This window comes from Mangifera indica, chromosome 15 (assembly GCF_011075055.1).
Source record: "Mangifera indica cultivar Alphonso chromosome 15, CATAS_Mindica_2.1, whole genome shotgun sequence".
Lineage (NCBI taxonomy): Eukaryota > Viridiplantae > Streptophyta > Magnoliopsida > Sapindales > Anacardiaceae > Mangifera > Mangifera indica.
Window position 1 is genome coordinate 8428948 of NC_058151.1, and position 21701 is coordinate 8450648.

Consider the following 21701-nt stretch of genomic DNA (forward strand, 5'->3'; position numbering starts at 1 on the left):
TTGAAAATATTGACATACGCATTAAAATTTTGTAAATTCAAGAAACACTTTTAAACTTTTTTTATTTTTTAATAAACCCTTAAAAATTTTATTAATACCCTTAATATTTTAAAAAATTATAGTTTGTCTGTAAATATATAATTATACATCATTAATATTTTTATTTATACTTCTATTAATACTATCATTTGTTACTATTTTCAACATGAAATCGAAATGAGAGAAAGAAAGAGGTGAAGTTAAAATGAAAAGAAAATAAATGAGTTTTTATGTAATTTAGATATTTAAATTTAAATTTTTAATTTTTATAAATTTAAAATTATATAATAATTTTAAAAAATAAATTAAGAGGGACAAATTGATATTTTCACTCATCTGATATATATTTTTAATAATGAGTCTTTGGGATTCCGACACAATATAAAAAAAGTGCTTGTAAAAAGAAGTGTTTGAAATCACCGCTATTTGACTTGGACCTTTTCATTCTAAAAAAGTTGAGGTACTTCGAATTCATTACTAACTAAAAATGGAAAAATGTTTGTAGACTAAACCTTAAATCGAAAAATGTTCTGTTAGTTCAACTATTATTCAAAATAATATAGAAATTTTTATAATTTTATAAAGGCCAAAGGAGTATTTTCCCCCAAAGTATCCTCTAATCTCAATTTTCACCCCTTAACTTTAAAACTATTTACTCACCTATAAGCTATTAAAATTAACGGAACCTTAACCCTTTACAATTTTATCTCTTTTCCTTTTAAACTTTAAAAATTAAAAGTTTTTCTCTAATTCAAATTTAAAAAAATGACAATTCTCTCCAAAGGTTTAGTTTTCAAATCTTTGGCGTTGTCTCCGATGCCATTACTGGCAGCCTCTCTTTACCGAAGTTTCCTCTTCCTCCGGTGGTCTCTCTTCACTTAGTTGAACGTTTGATCAGTGTCCAATAAAGCGTGGGAGATGACAAGAGACGAAAAGCTTAATTGGATATCGATCGGGTATTCAATTGAGTGAAGGGAGACCACTGGAGGGAGAGGTTGTCGGCAGTGACACCAGAAATTTAGAAACTAAATCCTAGGAAAAAACTGTTATTTTTTAAATTTAGATTAGAGAAAAACTTTTAGTTTTTAAAGTTTAAGAAAGGAAAAGTAAATTATATTTTAGTTTATTTTTAATATTACAAGTAAAATAATAATTTTATCTTTAAAATTATTAATTTTAATTAGACATAAATAAATATTTAAAATTTTTAAAATTGGAAGAGAAAAAACTTAGAAAAACAACACGGGGGAGGGGGAGGGGATCGGCCTTTTATGAACCACAGGAGAGTTAGTTATTAAATCAAAATTCAGGATCACGTTTTTTTTTTTTTAATCTATAAACCCATCCTGCCATTGAAAAGGCATTTGTCTGCAAACAAAAACCCTAATCCTAACCCTCGTCTCCGTCTTCTTTCGATTAAATCATCAATCGATGGCAAGAAAGCGAAAGCACGACTCTAAAATCAATGAACCAACTGAACCACCGCAAAAGCAGCTTCAACAAGAGCCATCGAAACAACAAGAGCAAACTGCTGCTGAAGACCCCGTACCAGAAAACAATGAAGATGTCGAATACGAAGAAGTCGAAGAAGTAGAAAAGGAAGAGGAAGGAGAAGGAGAGGGAGAAGGAGAAGGAGAAGGAGAAGAGGAGGAGGTTGAAGAAGAAGATGACGAAAACCAGGAGATGGTGAACGCCTCAGGAGCAGATCAGAAGGACGAGGAGGATGATGAGCCGATAGAGAAGCTTCTGGAACCGTTCAGCAAAGATCAGCTTGTTAATCTGCTCCGTGAAGCAGCTGAAAAGAATACTGACGTGGCGATTCGAATTCGCGAGGTAGCTGATGAGGATCCAGCTCACCGGAAGATATTTGTGCACGGTCTTGGTTGGGACACAAAGGCTGAGACTCTAATTAATGCATTTAAACAGTACGGTGAGATTGAGGATTGCAAAGCTGTTTGTGATAAGGTGTCTGGGAAATCCAAGGGTTATGGTTTCATTCTGTTCAAGACGCGAAGTGGGGCGCGTAAGGCACTTAAGGAGCCACAGAAGAAGATTGGAAGTCGGATGACATCTTGCCAGCTGGCCTCTGTTGGCCCTGTGGCGACTCCTTCTGCTACCAATATGACCCAGCATCATCAACAGCAGCAGCCACAGCCAGTATCGGAGTATACTCAGAGGAAGATTTTTGTGAGCAATGTTTCCGCGGAACTGGATCCACAAAAGTTGCTGGAGTTTTTCTCGATGTTTGGAGAGATTGAGGAAGGACCACTGGGCCTGGATAAGGTCACTGGAAAACCTAAAGGGTTTTGTTTGTTTGTTTATAGGACAGTTGAAGGTGCCAAGAGTGCCTTGGAAGAGCCGCACAAGAATTATGAAGGTCATGTTTTCCACTGCCAGAAGGCTGTTGATGGACCGAAACCTGGAAAATCTCAGCACCGCCATCACCAGAATATGCAGAATTCACATTTTCAGAGGAATGACAATGCAGGTTATGTTGGTGCAGCGGCACGACCTGGCCACTTGATGGCACCATCTGGACCTGGGGTTGGAGCCACAGCTGCTCAGGCATTGAACCCTGCTATTGGACAGGCTCTGACAGCCATACTGGCAACTCAGGGTGCTGGATTAGGGATCAACCCGGCACTCGGGCAGGCTTTGCTGGGGCTGGGCTCTGCTGCTGGTGCAGGTGTGGGAATTCAGGGTGCTTATGCAAATCAGGCAGTGAGTCCCGGTGTCATGACAGGGTATGGGAACCAGGGTGGATATCCAAATCAGCAGATGCCACAAGGTGGGTCTGGAAGAGGGCAGCATGGTGTCAACCAGTATGGAGGCGCCCCATACATGGGTCACTAGGTATTCCTGAGGTATAAAGTCAAGATAAATTTCCAGTTTTGTGGATTAAATTATGGACTAAATGCATTTGATTGTGGAGATCTTCAATATCACAGGTTGAAAGTAGTATGTTTACCATAATAATTCATAATATTAAATAATTGAAATTTCTAATAGGAGCTTTGGTTAGAGCCATCTACCATATTTGGCAGATATAGTGAATTGCTTATAGCTCTTGTTGATTTGTCTAGAATTTGCATTTGGTGACTTATTTAGGAACTGTGCCATTTTTTTCATGAGGTAAATCTTTTTGGTAGTCTTGGGTGGTTGGTCATTTTGTTTGATTTCTGTCTAACATTGAATGTTTGTTGGTGACGATCTTGGCTTCCTTTACTGTCAAAGTGTACATCTTATTTGAACTGCACATTTAGCTCTTTGTGTGAATGATTTGAGCTTAAAAAGTCTTTCTTAGTTTTATTTATGTCCCAGGTAATTTGGTCAAGAGTAATTTATGTTAACTGTTATTGGTTTTTATTGTTTTATGTTGTCTAATATGTTTAAAAAAATTGATATTATAATTGTTTGATGATGATTTAATGTCAAAAAATCCATTGAATCTTTTGTTGAAGTTGACTTCTTCACTTTCTATTGTTGTGCTTGACCCTTGGTAAAGGATTCTGGCTTTCAAACCTTTTTCTTTCAAAATTGTCTTTTTTATTTTTCTTATTACTGTGCAGATCCCACATAGGTGCATCAGTATTTTATAACTGGCCTGGTGATTCTTCTGAAGTTTAAGGAGCTGATGCAAATGAAGTCTAATAGTTGTGATGAATGTTACTATTTGGCTACTACAAAGACCTGAATCTTAAAACTGTCAAATGGAGTCTGTGTCTTCTGTATTGTTTTTGTCCCTTTTTTCTCTCTCTGTTTTAATGTTTTTTCTATTGTAGTTTTTGATATTTTTATTTAGTTAAATGCTTTGTGAACAATTAAAAGTACTTTCATTAACATAGCTGTGTACTTTATTTAGTCTGTGAGGTTGAACAAAAGATTTCTTTCTAAATTTCTGTTGATGTGGATTAAATATTACTTGTGCTTGGTCTTTTAGATTCTTTTTGACATACTATTTTGTTAAGCTGGTTTACTAAAACTTGATTTTTTCTTTGTTGGTTAGTTTTAAATTATTGGCCATGGAATGGTTTATGACTCCATTCTTTTTTAGTTTATATTTTGGTTTTTTTTTTTTTAAGTATGTTGTGTGGCAATCTTTTGGTTAACTTATGTATGATTTCTTGTGGTACTAATGGAATGATAACATTTGCATAGTATATTTGTGCCCAGATTGCTTACCGCAATTTTTGCTGCAGGTAATCTTTAATGCAGGTGGATAGGTCCTATTATTACAATCTTGCAGTTTTCCTACTGACTTGAAATATTTGACAAAATTATTTATTTGAAAGCATGCATGTTTTCATTTTTTTGGGGAACTCTTGTAGTTGTATCTTTTACTATTAAGAACCTTTAAAGTGGTGTCTGTGATATGAGATTTTTTGATATTTTAAGGGGTTTGTATTTTCTACTATGGAATTAAAATTGGATTGAAAAACTTTTTACCTGGGACTAAGTTGCTAAAAACAAAAGTTGCCCTTCACTTAAGTGTTTCTGTCAATTAATTAATAGTTTAAATTATTATTTTAATCAAAAGCTTCTCAAAATTGGGTTTTTGAGTCTTTTGGCTATTTAGCAAAATTCTTCCATTTCAGTTGTTGAGGTATAAATGCATTCTCATACTTTTGACTACCAAAGGGGATTTGCCTTGGATGGACATTTTCGCCAGTGTGGATACAGAGAACCATGTTCCATGGAGTGGAAGGTATGGAATTTAACTTACAATCTAGATAACGAGTTGCAATTTTGTAGTATAAAACATTCTGGAGGTTCAAATGTGGCCTTGGAGTTTTGAAAGCTGTTCTATTGTTATTCCCTCTTTGGGTCTTCATGTTTTTCCTATATAGGTTTTATAATGTAGAATTAAGATGTCAATGCATTTTCATGTTGGCTTAATCTATCTCTTTTAGGTTTGACTATATAGAAAAAAAAAGCCTTAAAATCACTTGGATCTTGGTGGGTATAGTATGAGTTTGGATAACCATGTTACCATAAGCTATCCAATGGGGTGTTTTGGATTCACGGGTTGATATTTCTTGAAGTTAAACCAGAGAAATCAGTTGGAAGGATGTTTGATGGATAAATTATGTATAAAGGCAAGTTTAGTTACGATCTTTACATATTTTTGGATTTGTGGTCAGACTGATGTTGTTGCCTTAACATCTGAACTTAAATCTTTCAATATTCAACATTTTTTCTCTTAATCCAGAGGTACACGGAGTAGATAAGTTTTTAACATTGAGTACTTGTGACTTATTCTCAAACCACTGTTGCACTTACTGTATGATATCTAATTATGTGTCCCGAAACTGAAACCAAACTTCCACTTTTTTCTTGTTTAGAAATGTCCAAAATGATGTGCTTCATACAGGGAATGAGTACTGGGTATGAATTTCTATTAATTTGCATTTCATTCTTTTCACTTATCTCATTTCTGAAGCGTATTTTGATGTAGATGAATTTTATCAATATCCAAAAATAAGTATTTGGAACAAAATAAGTCTTTAGTCACTTTTACAAGTTGCAGTATTTTTTAGCTCAACCTTTTTGCTTCATAGATAGATGCACCTAAAAACATAAGCTAGACAAAAGAGAAGTTGCACTTCCAATATGGTGGTTTAGCATGATCTTCTGATAAGCATTACCATGAATATGAGGCTGTTCCTTTGTAATTATATAATATAGGTTAGTGGTCTTTGAAATGCAATATTTCTTTTAGATTGCTGTTTCGATTTTTCTCATGATTACAGTACTCCTAATTAACCAATAATAGTGTTTGATTACATTAATGTTTCACATTTATAGAGGACATTATCATTTTATACCCAGTTTTTCTATTATGTCTTTCCAAATTTGTCCTTCCAAATTTATCCTTCCATCAGTCAGAATTGTCAAGCATTGCTATCATAATAGTCATAATCCTCTGCATACCATCTGGTTTTGTTAATTAGGATTGAGTACTTTTTTGGGTAGGCAATCTTGTAATTTTTAAGTTTTGATTTGCATGATTTTGCATATTCTAATTCTGTGATTTTTGGTCCATGCTTTTCTTTCATTGATCAAAAAATTAATCGTGCCTCTATTATTCAATTATAGTCATAATCCTCAGCATACCATCTGGTTTTGTTAATTAGGATTGAGTACTTTTTTGGGTAGGCAATCTTGTAACTTTTAAGTTTTGATTTGCATGAATTTGCAAATTCTAATTCTGTGATTTTTGGTCCATGCTTTTCTTTCATTGATTAAAAAATTAATTGTGCCTCTATTATTCAATCATAGATGTCGCCTTTTTTAGAAGTTTATCTATCTGTTGATTTATCTATATTACATTTTGGATTTTGTTTTTCTCACTCACAGCAAAACTATAAAATTTTCCAGTCAAGGTGATCTTCATTTAAAACCATCCTATTTTAGAGTAAATTGACATTTAGCAATTACAAAGTTAAGATTAAACCAATCATTTTAACTTGTGAATGCTTTCATCAGTGAAGTTATTCATTTGTAAGGTCTAGGTCAGAGTCAACTGTTGAACCTCTTTTTGATTATAAACTTTTATCTTACCTGGCTAATTTTAAGTAGACAGCTAGCATTTAAGTTTGTATTATTCATTGTCTTAAAAAGCGTTTGCTGGTTGAGGAAGAACAGGAGTCAATGATTTGAGAAAAGTTACAATTTGAGTAGATATAACTAGTTGAATTTTTGACAGTGTATATATACTGCCAAGAATTTTGTAGTTTTAGGGAATTGGTGTTTGGCATTTTTTAAGCGTGGAAAGAGGATAAGATCCCAGTGGTTAGTAATATGCAGAAATTACTGTTGAATATTTGATTAATTCTTCATTATGTAATTGATTGAATAATTTGTATGCTTGATATCCTATTTGGGTGAGTTCTGGACAAACTATGATACTCATTTTATTAAAAAACTTATGATAGCGGTTGAAAATGACTATGACAAAAGTTTGAATTTATGAATGTTCATTTGCTGTCGTAAGTGAATTAAAAAATTCTAACAATAGGTTCTTATTCGTTTTGATTCTGAATTGCTAAATACTTATGGGTTTTAATAATTTTACAAGTTTTCTTTTTTATATTTTTTGTTGGATTTTTTGATGAACTGTTTTTTTTTTTTTTTTTTAAACCTTTAGTTTGATTGGGATAAGTTTAAGGTTTTAGATGATTAGAAGTGGTTTTTTTAACTTTCAGTTTGATTGGAATAAGTTAAAGATTGAAAATTTTTAAGGGAAAATTTAATTTAATCTTTTTTTAGCGATGCAGTACAGTTTTAATTCACTTTTTTATCTATTATATAGTTATAATCTCAGTCTCTTAAGCTTATTTTTAATCAAGTATACAATATATTATCATATTGTTTTGTACTTTTTTTGAATATTTGAGATTGAAAATTCGGTATTTCTTTGTGTTATGATGAATTATTTATTTTGTTAATTCATAAGTTTTGGCTTTTGTTATTGATTTGTAGTTAATTTAGTTATAAAAATGATTTAAGTATATCAAATTTATATTAGAATTAAAGGATGTTTAGTTTTGGAGATCGAATTAATGAAAAACAGAGAATTATTATTATTATTATTATTATTTTTATGGGGGTGGGTAGACAAAAACTGTTTTGATTTATTTTCAAATATATTAGAATTTATGAAGATTTTATGATATTTTATATTTCTAAAGTTTTATAATAATTAATGATAATGTTTCTTTAGATTATATAAAAAAAAATACTGATTTGATTTAAAGCATAAGTATTTTAAATCATAAAAATGGAATATATTATTTCATATAATATTTTTTTGATTGTTATGTTATTTTAGAAAAATAAAATATTATAAATCTCATTAAATATCATAAAATTTTCATAGATTTTAGTATATTTGGAAACAAATAAAAACAGTTTTAAAATTTTGATTAAAAAAATTATGATTTTTACTTTTTTTAGAAAAATTGAAGTATTTTGTTTCTAAACTATTTGTTATAAAAAATTAACAATATGTATTTATTTTGAATAAAATAATATTAATTATATAATATATATATATATATATATATATATATATATAAGTGTGCATTTAAAGTGCCCATATTTAACTCAAAAACTGATCAAATCATTTTTTATAATTAAATTAATTCTGAAATAACAAAAAAATCATAATAATTGACAAATTAACAAAGTGTAATTTATCGTTATTTAATTTTAAATCTTCAAATAAAATATAAAATGATATAATAAAATGTTATTTACATGGATTATGGATTATGATGATTTTGATATATATTTTTTTTTTTTAATTTTGGTCTTATTTTTAGATGAAAATAGGTTTGAAAGACTAGGGTTTTAAGGCTAAGAATGAGGGTGAAACTCACACTAAGTTAAAGTCTCATATATATCTTAATAATAAAAAAAAGTGAATTCAAATTATACAATTAAAAAAAAAGTTAAATTAATTAATTTTCCTAACCATTACTTGAAAATTTGAATGTAATGAACCACGAAAATGTAATTTCTAGCAAATTTATTGTTTAAATAAACATATATGATGAGGTGTTAAATAAATAATGGCAAATATTAACTTAATTAAACACTTTACAAGATGAGTCTATTGAGCCAAAAGTAAATGTGAATGAAATCACAAGACCTGAAACAGAAGTAGACATCCGACTGTTACCAGTAGAACAACTTCAAATTACTTCCGAAATTGAACTTTTGGGTGAGCATAGATGAGGTGCTACAGGAGAACTTGCATTTTTGGTTAAGATTTGGCATTTCAATCCATGAGATTAGAAATGTGAGAAGAGTGGTTTACAGACGATAGATCAGTTGTGTTAGGAAGTGCTTACTACCAAAGTTAAGAAAGCTTAAGTTGTCAGTTATGGTGCAGTTTTATTTCCATAGTCCATCAATAGTGCCTCGGAGTCCCAAAGTTAGCTGTGAAAAGGCATGCCGGCTTGCAATGTATATTTAAGCATGTTGACAACATCTAGACATGTCTTCCCAGAGTGTTCGTGTGTGGTTGAGTCCATAAGGAAATTGTTGACCATAATTAGACCAACAAAATGATAAAAGTTTCTGTTGATTCCCGTTGGCCCGCATCACCTAAGTGAGTTTGACAATACCATCATATCAAAATGATTAAGACATGATTTTCTATCTAGCTATAAAAATCAGGGGTGAAATTGGAATTGCAAGATAACCCAACTCTGAGGTTTTAGTTCTTGCCGGAAACCAACTTTAACAAAGTCACTCTTTTGAATTTTATAAAATTGACACTACACAAGTATATTTTGGTTCTACTACTGTTAACGAATAATAATTGACCTAAGAATTGAATCTAAAATCAGATCTTGTGTGTTCTTAATGAATCAATTTTAAGGATGCTTACTAATAAGCAAAAACTTTTGCCCCTATAGGATTTTGCAATTTATCTGAAGTATTATTTTTTGTTAACTATAGAGGGTAGTGAACCTCAACAGATAACAACACAATGCCCTAAGTTAGTGAAAAATTAAGAATGGTGATTATCAAATAAGGTACGACATACCAAGAATTGGTAGATGCATTAAGATCTTGTCTGGGAATAAACCTAAGTTGCAAGTGGTTCCACATAAAAATTAATATTGAAACTCCATTAATGAATTGTTGTACAAGATTCAAAATGATCATGGCATATGATGTATTATAATGTTAACTAAAAAGATGATAAAAACAACCCTTTTTTATGTGACAATTAGTTGTGGCATATTCAACATCTTCTTGAAGATTAGACATTCTATCTCCTGGCAATGTAGGGTTGAAGATGCTTGTGCAATAATGGCATCACCTTTAAGCATTCTATTTCGAGTGGAACAATTAAGATGAATCATCATCAACCAATTTAAAATAAAATTATCATTGGAGACTAAGTTGTAGAATGTCAAGTCAAAATCTTTAGGCTTGTTATGTGGTCGAAAGTCCTCCCAAAGTTAACCTTTGAAGTACGACTAGTGCTCTAACCTAAAATCCACAAACCAATGAAATCTTATTTGAAGTATAGATATCTCGACAAGCAAGTAACGACTAGACAACTTTGACTCTACCTCCAGTGAAGTAAAATGTTCTCTTCAAGTCAAGACCACAACAACAGTCCTAATAAGAATACGACTCACCCAGATTCTATGACATGATTGGTAGGAAATGCCTATGGACTTATATTGCCATAAGAGTAGTAAAAGATTAAAATTTAAAATTTTCTAACATGACATAATAAGCATGACCAACACATAAAGTGTTTAAGATATACTTGCATTTGGAGGCTCCTTCACTTTGAACATGAATCCAAAAAGTCTATTACTATCCAATCTAGGGAAGGATGACACTGAGGTGATTCGCATGGAGCACGAGATGAAGAAGCAATAGAGGATAAAGTTGCATTTTGCCCTTATATAATGTAACACCACTATTCAAATGCAAACCCATCGTGCATGAGATATGCACCCAAAGAAATGTGTTGACTTAAAACCTTACTTGTACAGAATCGATATAAAAAACATGTGTTATTAAATAATATCCTATAATCCTAAAAGTACATTTATTACTCAATAACTTAAAGTAGATAGGTCTAAAAAGTCTAGTCATGAATCAAATGTGCATAAACGAATGTATACAACTCAAACTACACAAAAAAAAATCCAATCATGAAAAAATGACAAAAATGCCCCTACTCTCATGCGGCACCACAAGCTGACTAGCTCCCCCACTACTCTATAACTTTACTTGGAAAACTACATAAAAGAACATAATAAGTGAAACACACTCAGTAAATAGGTGATCTCACAACACCTAACAAACATTCATATATATCCTAAATCATCCATAACATCATGTGTCCTTTATTTATTTTCCTTATGTTAACACGGACGTTTATCCAACATCTTTGATACCCATTTGAAACATTAGGACACCCAACATCTAATCCTTAGTGGCAATGTTATCTTGGATGACTAGTGTCAAATGATGTATTTCAGTGTCTTAGATGTCTAGTGAAACATGGGACATTTTATATATCAATCATAAAATGCACCCAATGGATATGTTAATCGAGTTTCAGGCTATGGATACTATATCATAAGGGAAGTAAGACCCTAGGCCTTTCCCAAAGTCACACAAATAGATAACTTGGTGGTTCAAACTAGTAAAGTACATCATTTCTATTTTTTGATTTAAAATTGCTCCAATTGGGGTATGTGTTGTTGTCCACATGGTTGAGCACACCCACAATGATTTCCATCACCAACAGCCTTCATTAGGGTCTTATATTTTATTTTTCTCACATTTATCCCTCCTAAGGGTAAAATAGTCACTATAATTATATCTTATTATCCTAGCTAGTCTTCCAAAGCTTCTCTTTCATTTCTCTAATTATACACGGGCGTGTATCCTACACACACAGGGGTGCATCATTTGGTCTACAGAATCATGCAACCTAGGCACATAGGTGTGTATCATTGGGGTACAACACACGACCATGTGTCAATTTCCAAATTCACACTCTTGTGGCTTCAACCTAACACGGGAAGAAATTTTCTTCAAATTTACATAATAGCTTGAAATATTTCTTCACCCTAAAAGAATTAAACATGAGACAACAAAGGTGGTTAGAGATAGTTAAAGATTAGAATTATAACATCAGATAAAATTTAGGAAAGACTAATGTGGTGGCTAATGCCCTTAGTAGAAAAGTTGTCTTATCTTAAATCACTGTTTGTAGGGAGTTATAATAAGATTTGGTAAGGAAGCAAATTTAGTTGGTTACTTGATTGATGGCTCGATTACAAATCTAGTTGATCTTTCTTAATAAGATTTAGATAGTACAATTGTCAAATAAGTGGTGTGTTCAGATAAGGTAAAGGGTTACCAAGGGTACTGAGATTGAGTTTTCCATGGGAGATGACATGTTGAAATTTCACAACCGAGTTTGTGTTCCTAGCAATAATGATTTAAGGCGTAAAATCCTCACAAAGGCATATAGTTCCCTTTACACCACCTACCTTGGGAGTGTAAAGATGTATCAAGACTTAAAAAAGTCATTTTAGTGGTTTGACATGATAAAAGGATGTTGCCAATTTTATTGGTAAATGCTTGGTGTGTTAGTTTGTTAAAACTAAACATCAAAGACTATCCGAGTTATTATAGCCTCTAAGTATTCTTGAGTGGAAATAAGAGCAAATCGCGATAGACTTTATGTTGAACTACCGAGGTTTAGAGGTGGATTCAATGCATTATGGGTAATTGTGGATCGGTTAACTAAGTCAGTTCATTTCATTCTAGTCAATGATAGTAAGAGTTTTGATCAGTTGGGACAAATTTATATTAAGGAGATTGTAAGACTCCACTGGGTGCCTAAGATTATCATGTTAGATAGAGACATGCAATTTGTTGCATCATTCTAATAGAGCTTACAAAGATCTATAGGTACTAGATTGACTTTTAACACCACCTATCACCCTCAGATGGATGGGCACACCGAGAGGGTAACCTAACCATATTCGAATTACCCTAAACTACGTAATAAGTAAAGTTGTATCAAAACAAAATATACAATGACATGATTTGTTAAATATCAAAGAATAACATGATTTGTTACAAAATAACACATGAAAAAATATTTTGAAAAAAAAAAAAAATTTGTCTAAAGAAAATTACTCTATTTCAAGATAATAATAAGAGGACATTTGGTTAGAGTAATCAAAGATTACTCTAGTAATTTATTTTTTATTACTTTATTTGGTATGTTAAGTAATAAAAAGATATCGATAATTTTTTATTATCAATAGTGATATGATAGTCTGACAGGTAATATATCATAGGCAACAATTTGATTACCAACTTCATGTTAGGTATTGAAAGATTGTCAAAGTAATAGTAATTTTGTTACAATTTTATCCTTATTTATTGATTTTTTAGGATTAAAATACCCTCATTTTCAATTAATAACATGTATGGTTATCAATATCTTACAATACATGATTCGTATTCGATGATATAATACAATATAGGTAGAAACGATATGTATTATAATGTGTATTAAATTAATACATTACAATGGATGTATCATATGATGCGATATGTATCCTATGATATGATATATATTATCGATTTAGAGAAAATAATGTTGTATTAAGAGTGTATATAAAAAATTTTAAAATTTTAAGGGTGTTTGATATATTTTCAAAAAATGATAACATGTCAACTGAATTTTTCTATATTTTTATATTTTATTTTTTAAAAGGCATATCTTACGATACGATATGATATGATACATGATAAGATAATTAGATTTTTGATACATAATACGATACGTAATTCGACTACAATGATGATATGAAAAATATTTTAGAATAATTATACCTAATGAAAATAGATGACACCTTATGTGACTACTCAAGATCATGTCTTATGCATATGTCACATGACCTATTAGGTCAACTAACTATGATACTTTAAATAACACATAAAACTAATAAACCTGGTGTCTCATTTATGCATCTTGTTGTGGTCACAACTCAGCAGCCCCGTGCCCTGACATAGGTCATCCATAAAGGTTATCAAGGCCTAAATTGAAATTGATATATCTGATGTCTTAGTGAAAGTATAAGATTAAGTTAGCTATTTGGGACACTCTGGTCATACTGGGAATAATTTGGTTGTAGTTACTTCCCTTATCATATAAGTTGATCAAAATTGTCATCTAAACCATCTTAAGATGGTCTCTACTGTTGGTACATATGTGATGCATCTCGTTGACTATATAAGGAAACATCTGAAAAGCCACAATCCCTTACCATACATACTTGAAATGAACTAAGTGGCTATGTACCTTGGCACTAAATGCATGATGCATCTTATAGGAATCTAGTCCTATCATTTTCATGTATCTTGCCACTTTCGCACTGAGCTAGTAGTGAATCAGTATTGAACCACTACCATTAACTTTTCTAATTTTCGACCTGGATATGACTCGATCAGGATCTTGTGTCATCTTTCACAGTTAAACATTGTTTCTACTTTTATCTGGTTTATGTGTCTTACTGAAGTTTCCTATTCTTTCATTTTTCTTCTTCTTCCTCTTTCCTTGTGCTTAAACTAAGGGTAAAATAGCCTTTTAACTGATTACACGAGTGTGTGCCCAAGGTACACCCCATGTTCCTCTAATAAAGTACAATGTCCACTTTTGGGAAGTCAGATATGGGTGTGTATCGCATATCACACAACCATGTGTGCCTTTTTGTAAGAATGAGCATGCAAAAATTGTAGAATTCCCTATTTTTCACTATAGACACACAAGTATGTATGAGGCCATATACGATTGTGTGTCACAATCTAGAATCACAACCTATCATTATCCTACACTATTTTGGTTATCATTTGACGATTTAACATATACACAAACATACAAATATGTCTCTAAGCACCTTAAATTAGGTAGCAATCATTTCCTTTAGCACCTTAATTCCTTGTAAAATGATCAAACCTTGCGTTAAAATACAAATCTTGCCTAGACAAGACACATGGGCGTGTAACCCTTTTTATTTAACAACTCTTATGTGCTTGCATAAAAAGACTTCCTTGCATTTCCCAGGTATGAACAAACATCACTCTTGTGATTCACGAATATTCCTACTATAATTGCATTTAAGGACACTCTAAAATAAATTTAAATACATAGAACAAAATAAAATGCCTTTGGGCTTACTTGTGGGTGCTGCATTTCTCCCTCTTAAATGAACTTCGTCCTTGAAATTCAACTAAAGAGTTATGGGAACCTTTTTCTTCATGTCTTAGATCGATGGTTCCTCCAATATTTCAAATGGTTCCACTAACCTCGACACTAATTTGCCTTTTCTGTCATACTTCATAACATGCTTACAAGGGCTACTCTCACAAAACTTTATCACCTATTCCAAACTCAAGATTTTAATTCTTTTTTTCAACATACTTTTCTTATGGTCTTAAGCTAGTCTTATCTTTTATTTGATCTGTCTAACATCCTTTATTGACCACTTGGTCACCTTTGGTCCTAATACTTGAATCAGGACATCTTTCTCTCCTATCTCATCCCAATGCAATGTTGATATACATATTCAGCTATACAAAGCCTTATAAGAAGCCATCTTGATAGTTACCTAGTAACTATTATTGTATGCAAACTCAACTAATGGCAACACGTCTATTCAACTTACTCTTTTATCTAGGCAATAATCTCTTAACATATCTTTGATCATCTGGTTGACTTTGTTAGTTTGACTATCTGTTTGGGGATGATAGACTATGCTAAATGCTAACCTTGTACCCAAGGACCTCAACATGCTCTGGCAAAAAAAGGCCAAGACAAACTTAGTGTCTTAATTTGAAACTATTGTCCTAGGTACCTAATGAAGCCTAATTATCTCCTTAACATAGATCTGACCCATTTGATTTGTATTTGTGGTGTCTTTAACCATAATAAAGTACACTGAGTTAGTCATTCGGTCAATAATGACCTATAAATCATTATATCCTCCTTTGACCCTCAATGATCCCATTACAAAGTCCATTGAGATGTGTTTCCATTTCCATTTTAGAATACTAAGAGGTTGCAGTAGTTCTGGTGGTCTCTAATGTTCAATCTTAACTTACTAATACACTAGGCACTTAGCCACAAAGTCTGTTATATCTTTCTTTATACTTGACCATAAAAAAGATCTTCTTAGATCTTGTTACATCTTTACACCCTTGGGGTGGACAGTTAAAGAGAATTATGCACCTTGGTGAGAATTTTGTCTTTTAAACTTTGATCTTAGGGAAACATACTCGGTCTCTGAATCTCAAAATACCTCTACAACACTAAAATTTTGCTTTGCACCCTTAGTGACTCTTTACTTTAATTGGACACACAAATAATCTAATACTTAGGCCACATGAATCTCATTTAGAAAGGTTAACTAAATTTACAAGCCTATTACCTACCATGTGATTACCTCTATCTACTTTTTCATTAATTCTTACGGTAACTTTCAGTGAGTGGTAATCTGTAATAAAATTACTTTTTTGCTCAAAGCATCTGTAATTACATTGGCCTTGCCTGGGTGGTATTTGATCTCATACTTGTAATCATTTGCTAACTCCAACCACCATTTTTGCCGTATTTTGAGCTTCTTTTAGGAAAAGAAATACTTGAGACTCTTGAGATTTGTGTATATATTACTTTTGACCCCATACAAATAATGTCGCCAAATTCTTAAAGTAAACATGACAACAACCAACTTAAGGAAACCACTCACCTCTATAGCCATCTTAGGCTTTGTCACTCAATACAACCTTTATTTTACTAAGGTCTATCACAATACCATCTATTAAGACCACATGTCTAGGAAAAACTACTCTCTTTAACCTAAACTTGTATTAGGAAAACTTAGCATACAACTGCTTCTCTCTTAACTATTTTAGTATAAGCCTCATGTGCTACACTTGAGTTCTAGTATGCTTTAGGATGTCATTTATGAACACCACCATGAACTTGTTTAAGTAATCCTAAAACACTCTAACCATAAGTTCCATAAATGTAAAGGAGCATTAGTCTACTCGAATGGTATCACTATAAACTCAGAATGCCTATATTTGGTTCTAAATGCAGTCTTGGGTATATCTTACTTGGTAACACCAGACTTATTGAAAACTTGACCTTAGGTTAATCTTAAAGAACACTGATGCACCCTTGAGTTGATTAAATAAGTCATCAATCCTTAGAGTGGGTACTTATTCTCTACTATGATTTTGTTCAACCTCCTGATGATCGATGCACATCTTCATTAATCTATCTTTCTATTTTACAAATAGGATCAGTGTACCCCACGGTGAATGACTCGATCTAATGAAGTCATTATCTAACAACTTTTGCAACTATTTCTTCAACTCTTATAGTTCAGCTAAGGCTATTTTTTATGGTGCCTTAGAAATTGATATTGTGTTCAAGGCTAACTTAATGCTAAACTCAATCTCTCTCTAGAGTGTTAACCCTAAAAGACTGCTAGAGAAAACATTTCAGAATTTCTGCACCACTAGAGTATCTTTCACACCTAAGATTGACTTATCTAATCTAGTCACTATGTGTGCCAAATATGTTATTCACCTAATCTAGATAGGTCTCATATAGTATCTGCTACCAAATTTTTGGAATCTCTTTTTAGCAGAGAGCGAGCATCAGTCATATCAAATAATACCTATGACATTCTATACTACCTTTAACCAATCCTCAATTGATATTCCTCTCGGAACTAAGTTATCTCTGAACTTGGGAGGCTAGTGTTTGCTTGCTAGACTATAAATATAGTAAAGCTGCCCTCTACTACCACCTAATATTGTTTTAATGACTCTTTACCCATTTTATCCTACTAGGGCAACAACTCAGTCACTAGGGCTACTCTACACTAATGGGGCCTAAATTGGATGCCCATCATTCTCTAATGTCTTTTGTTCTCCCTAGGACAACTCAGTCACTAGGGCTAATGCCTTTTGCATAATCATTGCCTTATCCACTAATGGTGCTACTAACATACTCAAGGCCTACCTTGAGCTTTTGTTTAACTCCTCTTTTGATTAGAGACCTCTGAAACATCACTAGTTGGCTTCCTAGATCTCCTCATCCTGAACTAAAATCATAACTCACGCAGATTTACTAATTAACTTAATACAGGTTTAAAATACTTACAATGATATGTGTCCAAGAACGGTTAGCGTTGCATGAGGATTGCTTTTCTAACTTGTTTGCTTATGCATTTTTCAAAAACACAAGAACTTTACACCTTTTTGGGTTCTAAAATCATGTTTTAATACTATAAATGTAACACTCCTCTCTAGCAATATACCCCTACATAAAATATGGTCCAAACAGACGTGCATTACTTGATTTCTTAACTAAAAATAATATAACTTAAAAGTTTGTAATTAATTCACTTATAATTAAAAAACGTAAAAAAAGGTGTCAATGGGATAATTACATTAAATGGAACAAAACCTTTCATTATTACAAAATAAATGTCTACAAATAATTGAGAATTTCTACAATTTATAAATGGAAACAAAACATATATATGACATAATTTCTAAAAATGAAGATTTTGTGCCTCGCCTTCATGTAACAATTTGGTTGGACCACTAACTCCCTCACATGACCCACTACTCGCCTCTACTTATAAAACCACAAAAATGAATGCTTGAGTGAAAACACTCAGTAAATTGGTGACACCTCGATACTCTACACAAAGCATAAAACTGAAATCCTAGCCTTCCATTATTAACTATCCTCGTGGCTAAAGTGGATGTTTTCTAGCTCTCTCATTTGCCCATCATCTACTCTCAGCACACATTTGCCCTGAATACATAGGTCATCTCACATAAACTAGTGAGGCCTAAAGTTAATCTCGACATATCTAATGTCTTATTAAAGCCAGATGACACCTCGTGTGTCTACTCAATATCGTGCCTTGTGCACATGCCATACGACTTATTGGGTCAACTATCCATGATACCCTAAATAATACATAAAACTGATAAACTTGACATTTCATTCATTCATCTCATTTAATTTATGTTGTAGTATGTATATTAGGTTTTATTTTGCAAATAATCATCTCACATGCTAAATAATTAAATTGGTAAGATTGTAATAAATCTCTTAAACATATTAAGTAGAAAATAACCAATGCCTTACAATACGATGTTTCATGACAAGCCCCTGTTCGTTAGAATCTTGTTCTCCAAGTCAAAGGGTATACTTCTATCAGATGGAAAACTGAATAATTGTTTATGTTGGGTCTGACTTAACTAGTATAACTAGTTTGTTCGCCAAAGCGAAGGTGAAAGTTTATTAGAGGCAAAGGTAGAGACATGCAATTGTCATTGCATAGGCAATATGTAGTAGCCACCATACTGTAATCCAAGAGTCACAAATGATATCACATAATTGGTTCAAGTCAATTGCTAAATTAGAGATCTTGGATTTTTGTGATTGTTTTGATTGACCTACCTGTTGATTAGTTCAAACTTGTTCACTAAAAAGAATGGAAGAGTTAATGCAATAGGTTTTCGCCCGCTAGGAAGTCTACCGAGAGTTCCTGAGTTCAATAGAGAGGACTGTTGACTTGAATAAAATAGTGAGAACATTTATTTGATGAAAAACCATGTTAAATAAATATAAATTAAAATATGACTTTATTTTTGTTTTTGTATAATGGACTTAACAATTGACCAAACCGTTGAAAAGATATTTGAAAACGAGTTTGGGTTGAATGTTGGATATTTTGATTGATGTAAATGTTTACAGGCTATATTAGAAGAGAGAGAATCTTGTATGTAATAGTACAAGACTTACTTTGTAATACCCTCAGGTATGTTTCAGGGGTATTTATGTCTTTTGACTCTATTTAGAGATATTTCCTATTTTAAATACATATATTTGTTTTACATGTATATGTGTGTTTATATTTATATATATATATACCTAAAGAAAAAGAAAAAAAAAAAGAAAAGGAAAAAGACAGAGAAAAAGAGAAAGAGATAAGGCTTATTATATAAAGAGAAAGAGAAGACTTTTCCATCATTTTGCATCTTCTCCTGTAAAAAGCTCCAGTAGCCAACCTCCTTTCATGTTCTTTTCTTTTGTTTTGTGAAGCCAAAGGAAGAAATTGAAGAAATATTGGGAGATAAAATAAAAAGAAAAAAAGAGAAGCACCTTGGAAGCTTTGGTAACCAAAGATCTCCTTCCTTTCCCTTTCATCTATGTTTATATGCATGTTATGTGAATATGTTAGTGTGTTTTGGTATTGATTTAAAGTGATCTTGGTGATAAAGGAAACAAAACAAGGAGAAGGAAGCCAACTTACAAAGATTTGGCTTAAAACAAGGTAAGGGATATCATCTTTGATATGTGACATGTTTTAGGCTCTTGGTTCCTTAGATCTATGTTATAAATGTTGATTTTGATGTTGAGGAATATTGTTTTGCAATTTGGGATGTTTATATATGTGATTTTGTTCATGGCAGAAAGTTGCATAATATTTACAGTTTTTGCCACTGAGTTCGTCCCATGTTTTGGCTGCCTTATTTGATGAATTATAAGTGCTATTATATCTTGTTGGAAAGCTCTTTGAATCCTCTTTCCAATGATATATAGCTTGTATGAATTAGAGATCATTTGGACTGTTAAAGATTGTATAAACCGAAAGGACTGTTTTACTAAATAAACAGAGGAGACAGTTTTGTCACTGAGTTTATCTCACGTTTTGACTGCCTTATCTATAGAATTATGAGTGTTATTATATCTTGTTGGAAAGCTCTTTGAATTATATTTTCCGTGATATATAGCTTGTTAAATTGGGAATCATTTGGATTGTTAAATATTACATGAACCATAAGGACTGCTTATCAAATAAACAGAGGAGACAGTTTTTGCCACTGATTTTATCTGCTGTTTTGACTGCCTGATTGAATGAATTATGAGTGCTATGATAGCTTGTTAGAAAGCTCTTTGAATTCTCTTTTCAACGATATATAGCTTGCATGAATTAGGAACCGTTTGGACTGTGAAATTGTATGAAAAAGAAGGCTGCCCTGTCAAATGAACAGGGTGTGAATAGTATTTCACAGTTTGGAAAGGAAAAGAAAGAAAAGAAAGGAAAGGGAAAGAAAAGAAAGGAAAAGAAAGGAAAGGAAAGGAAAAAAAAAAAAGAGAAAAAGAAAAGCAAGAAAAGGTTGGGATTCAAGATTCAAGGGTCGTCCCAAGAGTACTGTCTGGTGAATTATGAATAAATTTAGATGAAAGTAAAATTAGTAAGATATAAGACTCGCATGCATGCTATAAACTATGAGGGGGCACTTTACACTACACCGCCCACAATAAGGTACGTCCGTAGTAAGACATAGACCCCCAGTAGGACCTGCTCGCAGTAGAGCTCAATTCAGATTCAGAAATAGTATAGTGAAAGAAAAAGAGCTTGAACTTAGAAAACTCAATTATGAGTGCTATGATAGCTTGTTAGAAAGCTCTTTGAATTCTCTTTTCAACGATATATAGCTTGCATGAATTAGGAACCGTTTGGACTGTGAAATTGTATGAAAAAGAAGGCTGCCCTGTCAAATGAACAGGGTGTGAACAGTATTTCACAGTTTGGAAAGGAAAAGAAAGAAAAGAAAGGAAAGGGAAAGAAAAGAAAGGAAAAGAAAGGAAAGGAAAGGAAAAAAAAAAAGAAGAGAAAAAGAAAAGAAAGAAAAGCAAGAAAAGGTTGGGATTCAAGATTCAAGGGTCGTCCCAAGAGTAATGTCTGGTGAATTATGAATAAATTTAGATGGAAGTAAAATTAGTAAGATATAAGACTCGCATGCATACTATAAACTATGAGGGGGCACTTTACACTACACCGCCCACAGTAGGGCACGTCCGTAGTAAGACATAGACCCCCAGTAGGACCTGCTTGCAGTAGAGCTCAATTCAGATTCAGAAATAGTATAGTGAAAGAAAAAGAGCTTGAGCTTAGAAAAGTATCAAATCCCTATAGTTAGCTTCCAGAAATTATTAAATAGACACCAAATGGGACAAAGTATGACCCAAATAGTAAAAAAGTGAACTAAATTAC

The 21701-nt window shown here is 32.4% G+C and overlaps 2 protein-coding genes across 5 annotated transcripts in view; both read left to right on the forward strand.

Annotated features, from left to right (window-relative positions):
* The first annotated feature begins 1350 nt into the window (after positions 1-1350).
* On the forward strand, positions 1351-6988 carry LOC123197781 (UBP1-associated protein 2A-like). Of its 4 annotated transcripts, XR_006497927.1 has the most exons (3): positions 1351-2903; positions 4635-4744; positions 5382-6988. XR_006497927.1 is itself a non-coding variant. In XM_044612168.1 (2 exons), the coding sequence occupies exon 1, from the start codon at positions 1471-1473 to the stop codon at positions 2890-2892; it is 1422 nt and encodes a 473-aa protein (XP_044468103.1). In that variant the 5' UTR covers positions 1351-1470; the 3' UTR covers positions 2893-2903; positions 4635-6988. The 4 variants fall into 4 exon arrangements, 3 of the variants coding, with proteins under 3 accessions (XP_044468103.1, XP_044468102.1, XP_044468101.1); XM_044612168.1 differs by having other exon boundaries at positions 4635-6988; XM_044612167.1 differs by lacking the exons at positions 4635-4744; positions 5382-6988 and adding an exon at positions 4239-4522.
* Positions 2894-21701, forward strand: part of LOC123197782 (ABSCISIC ACID-INSENSITIVE 5-like protein 2) — a 29565-nt gene continuing 10757 nt past the window's right edge. The window contains exons 1-2 of the mRNA XM_044612169.1: positions 2894-2903; positions 4635-4744. Coding sequence (XP_044468104.1) covers positions 4692-4744 — 53 coding nt within the window. The 5' untranslated portion in view covers positions 2894-2903; positions 4635-4691. The remainder of the gene's footprint in view (positions 2904-4634; positions 4745-21701) is intronic.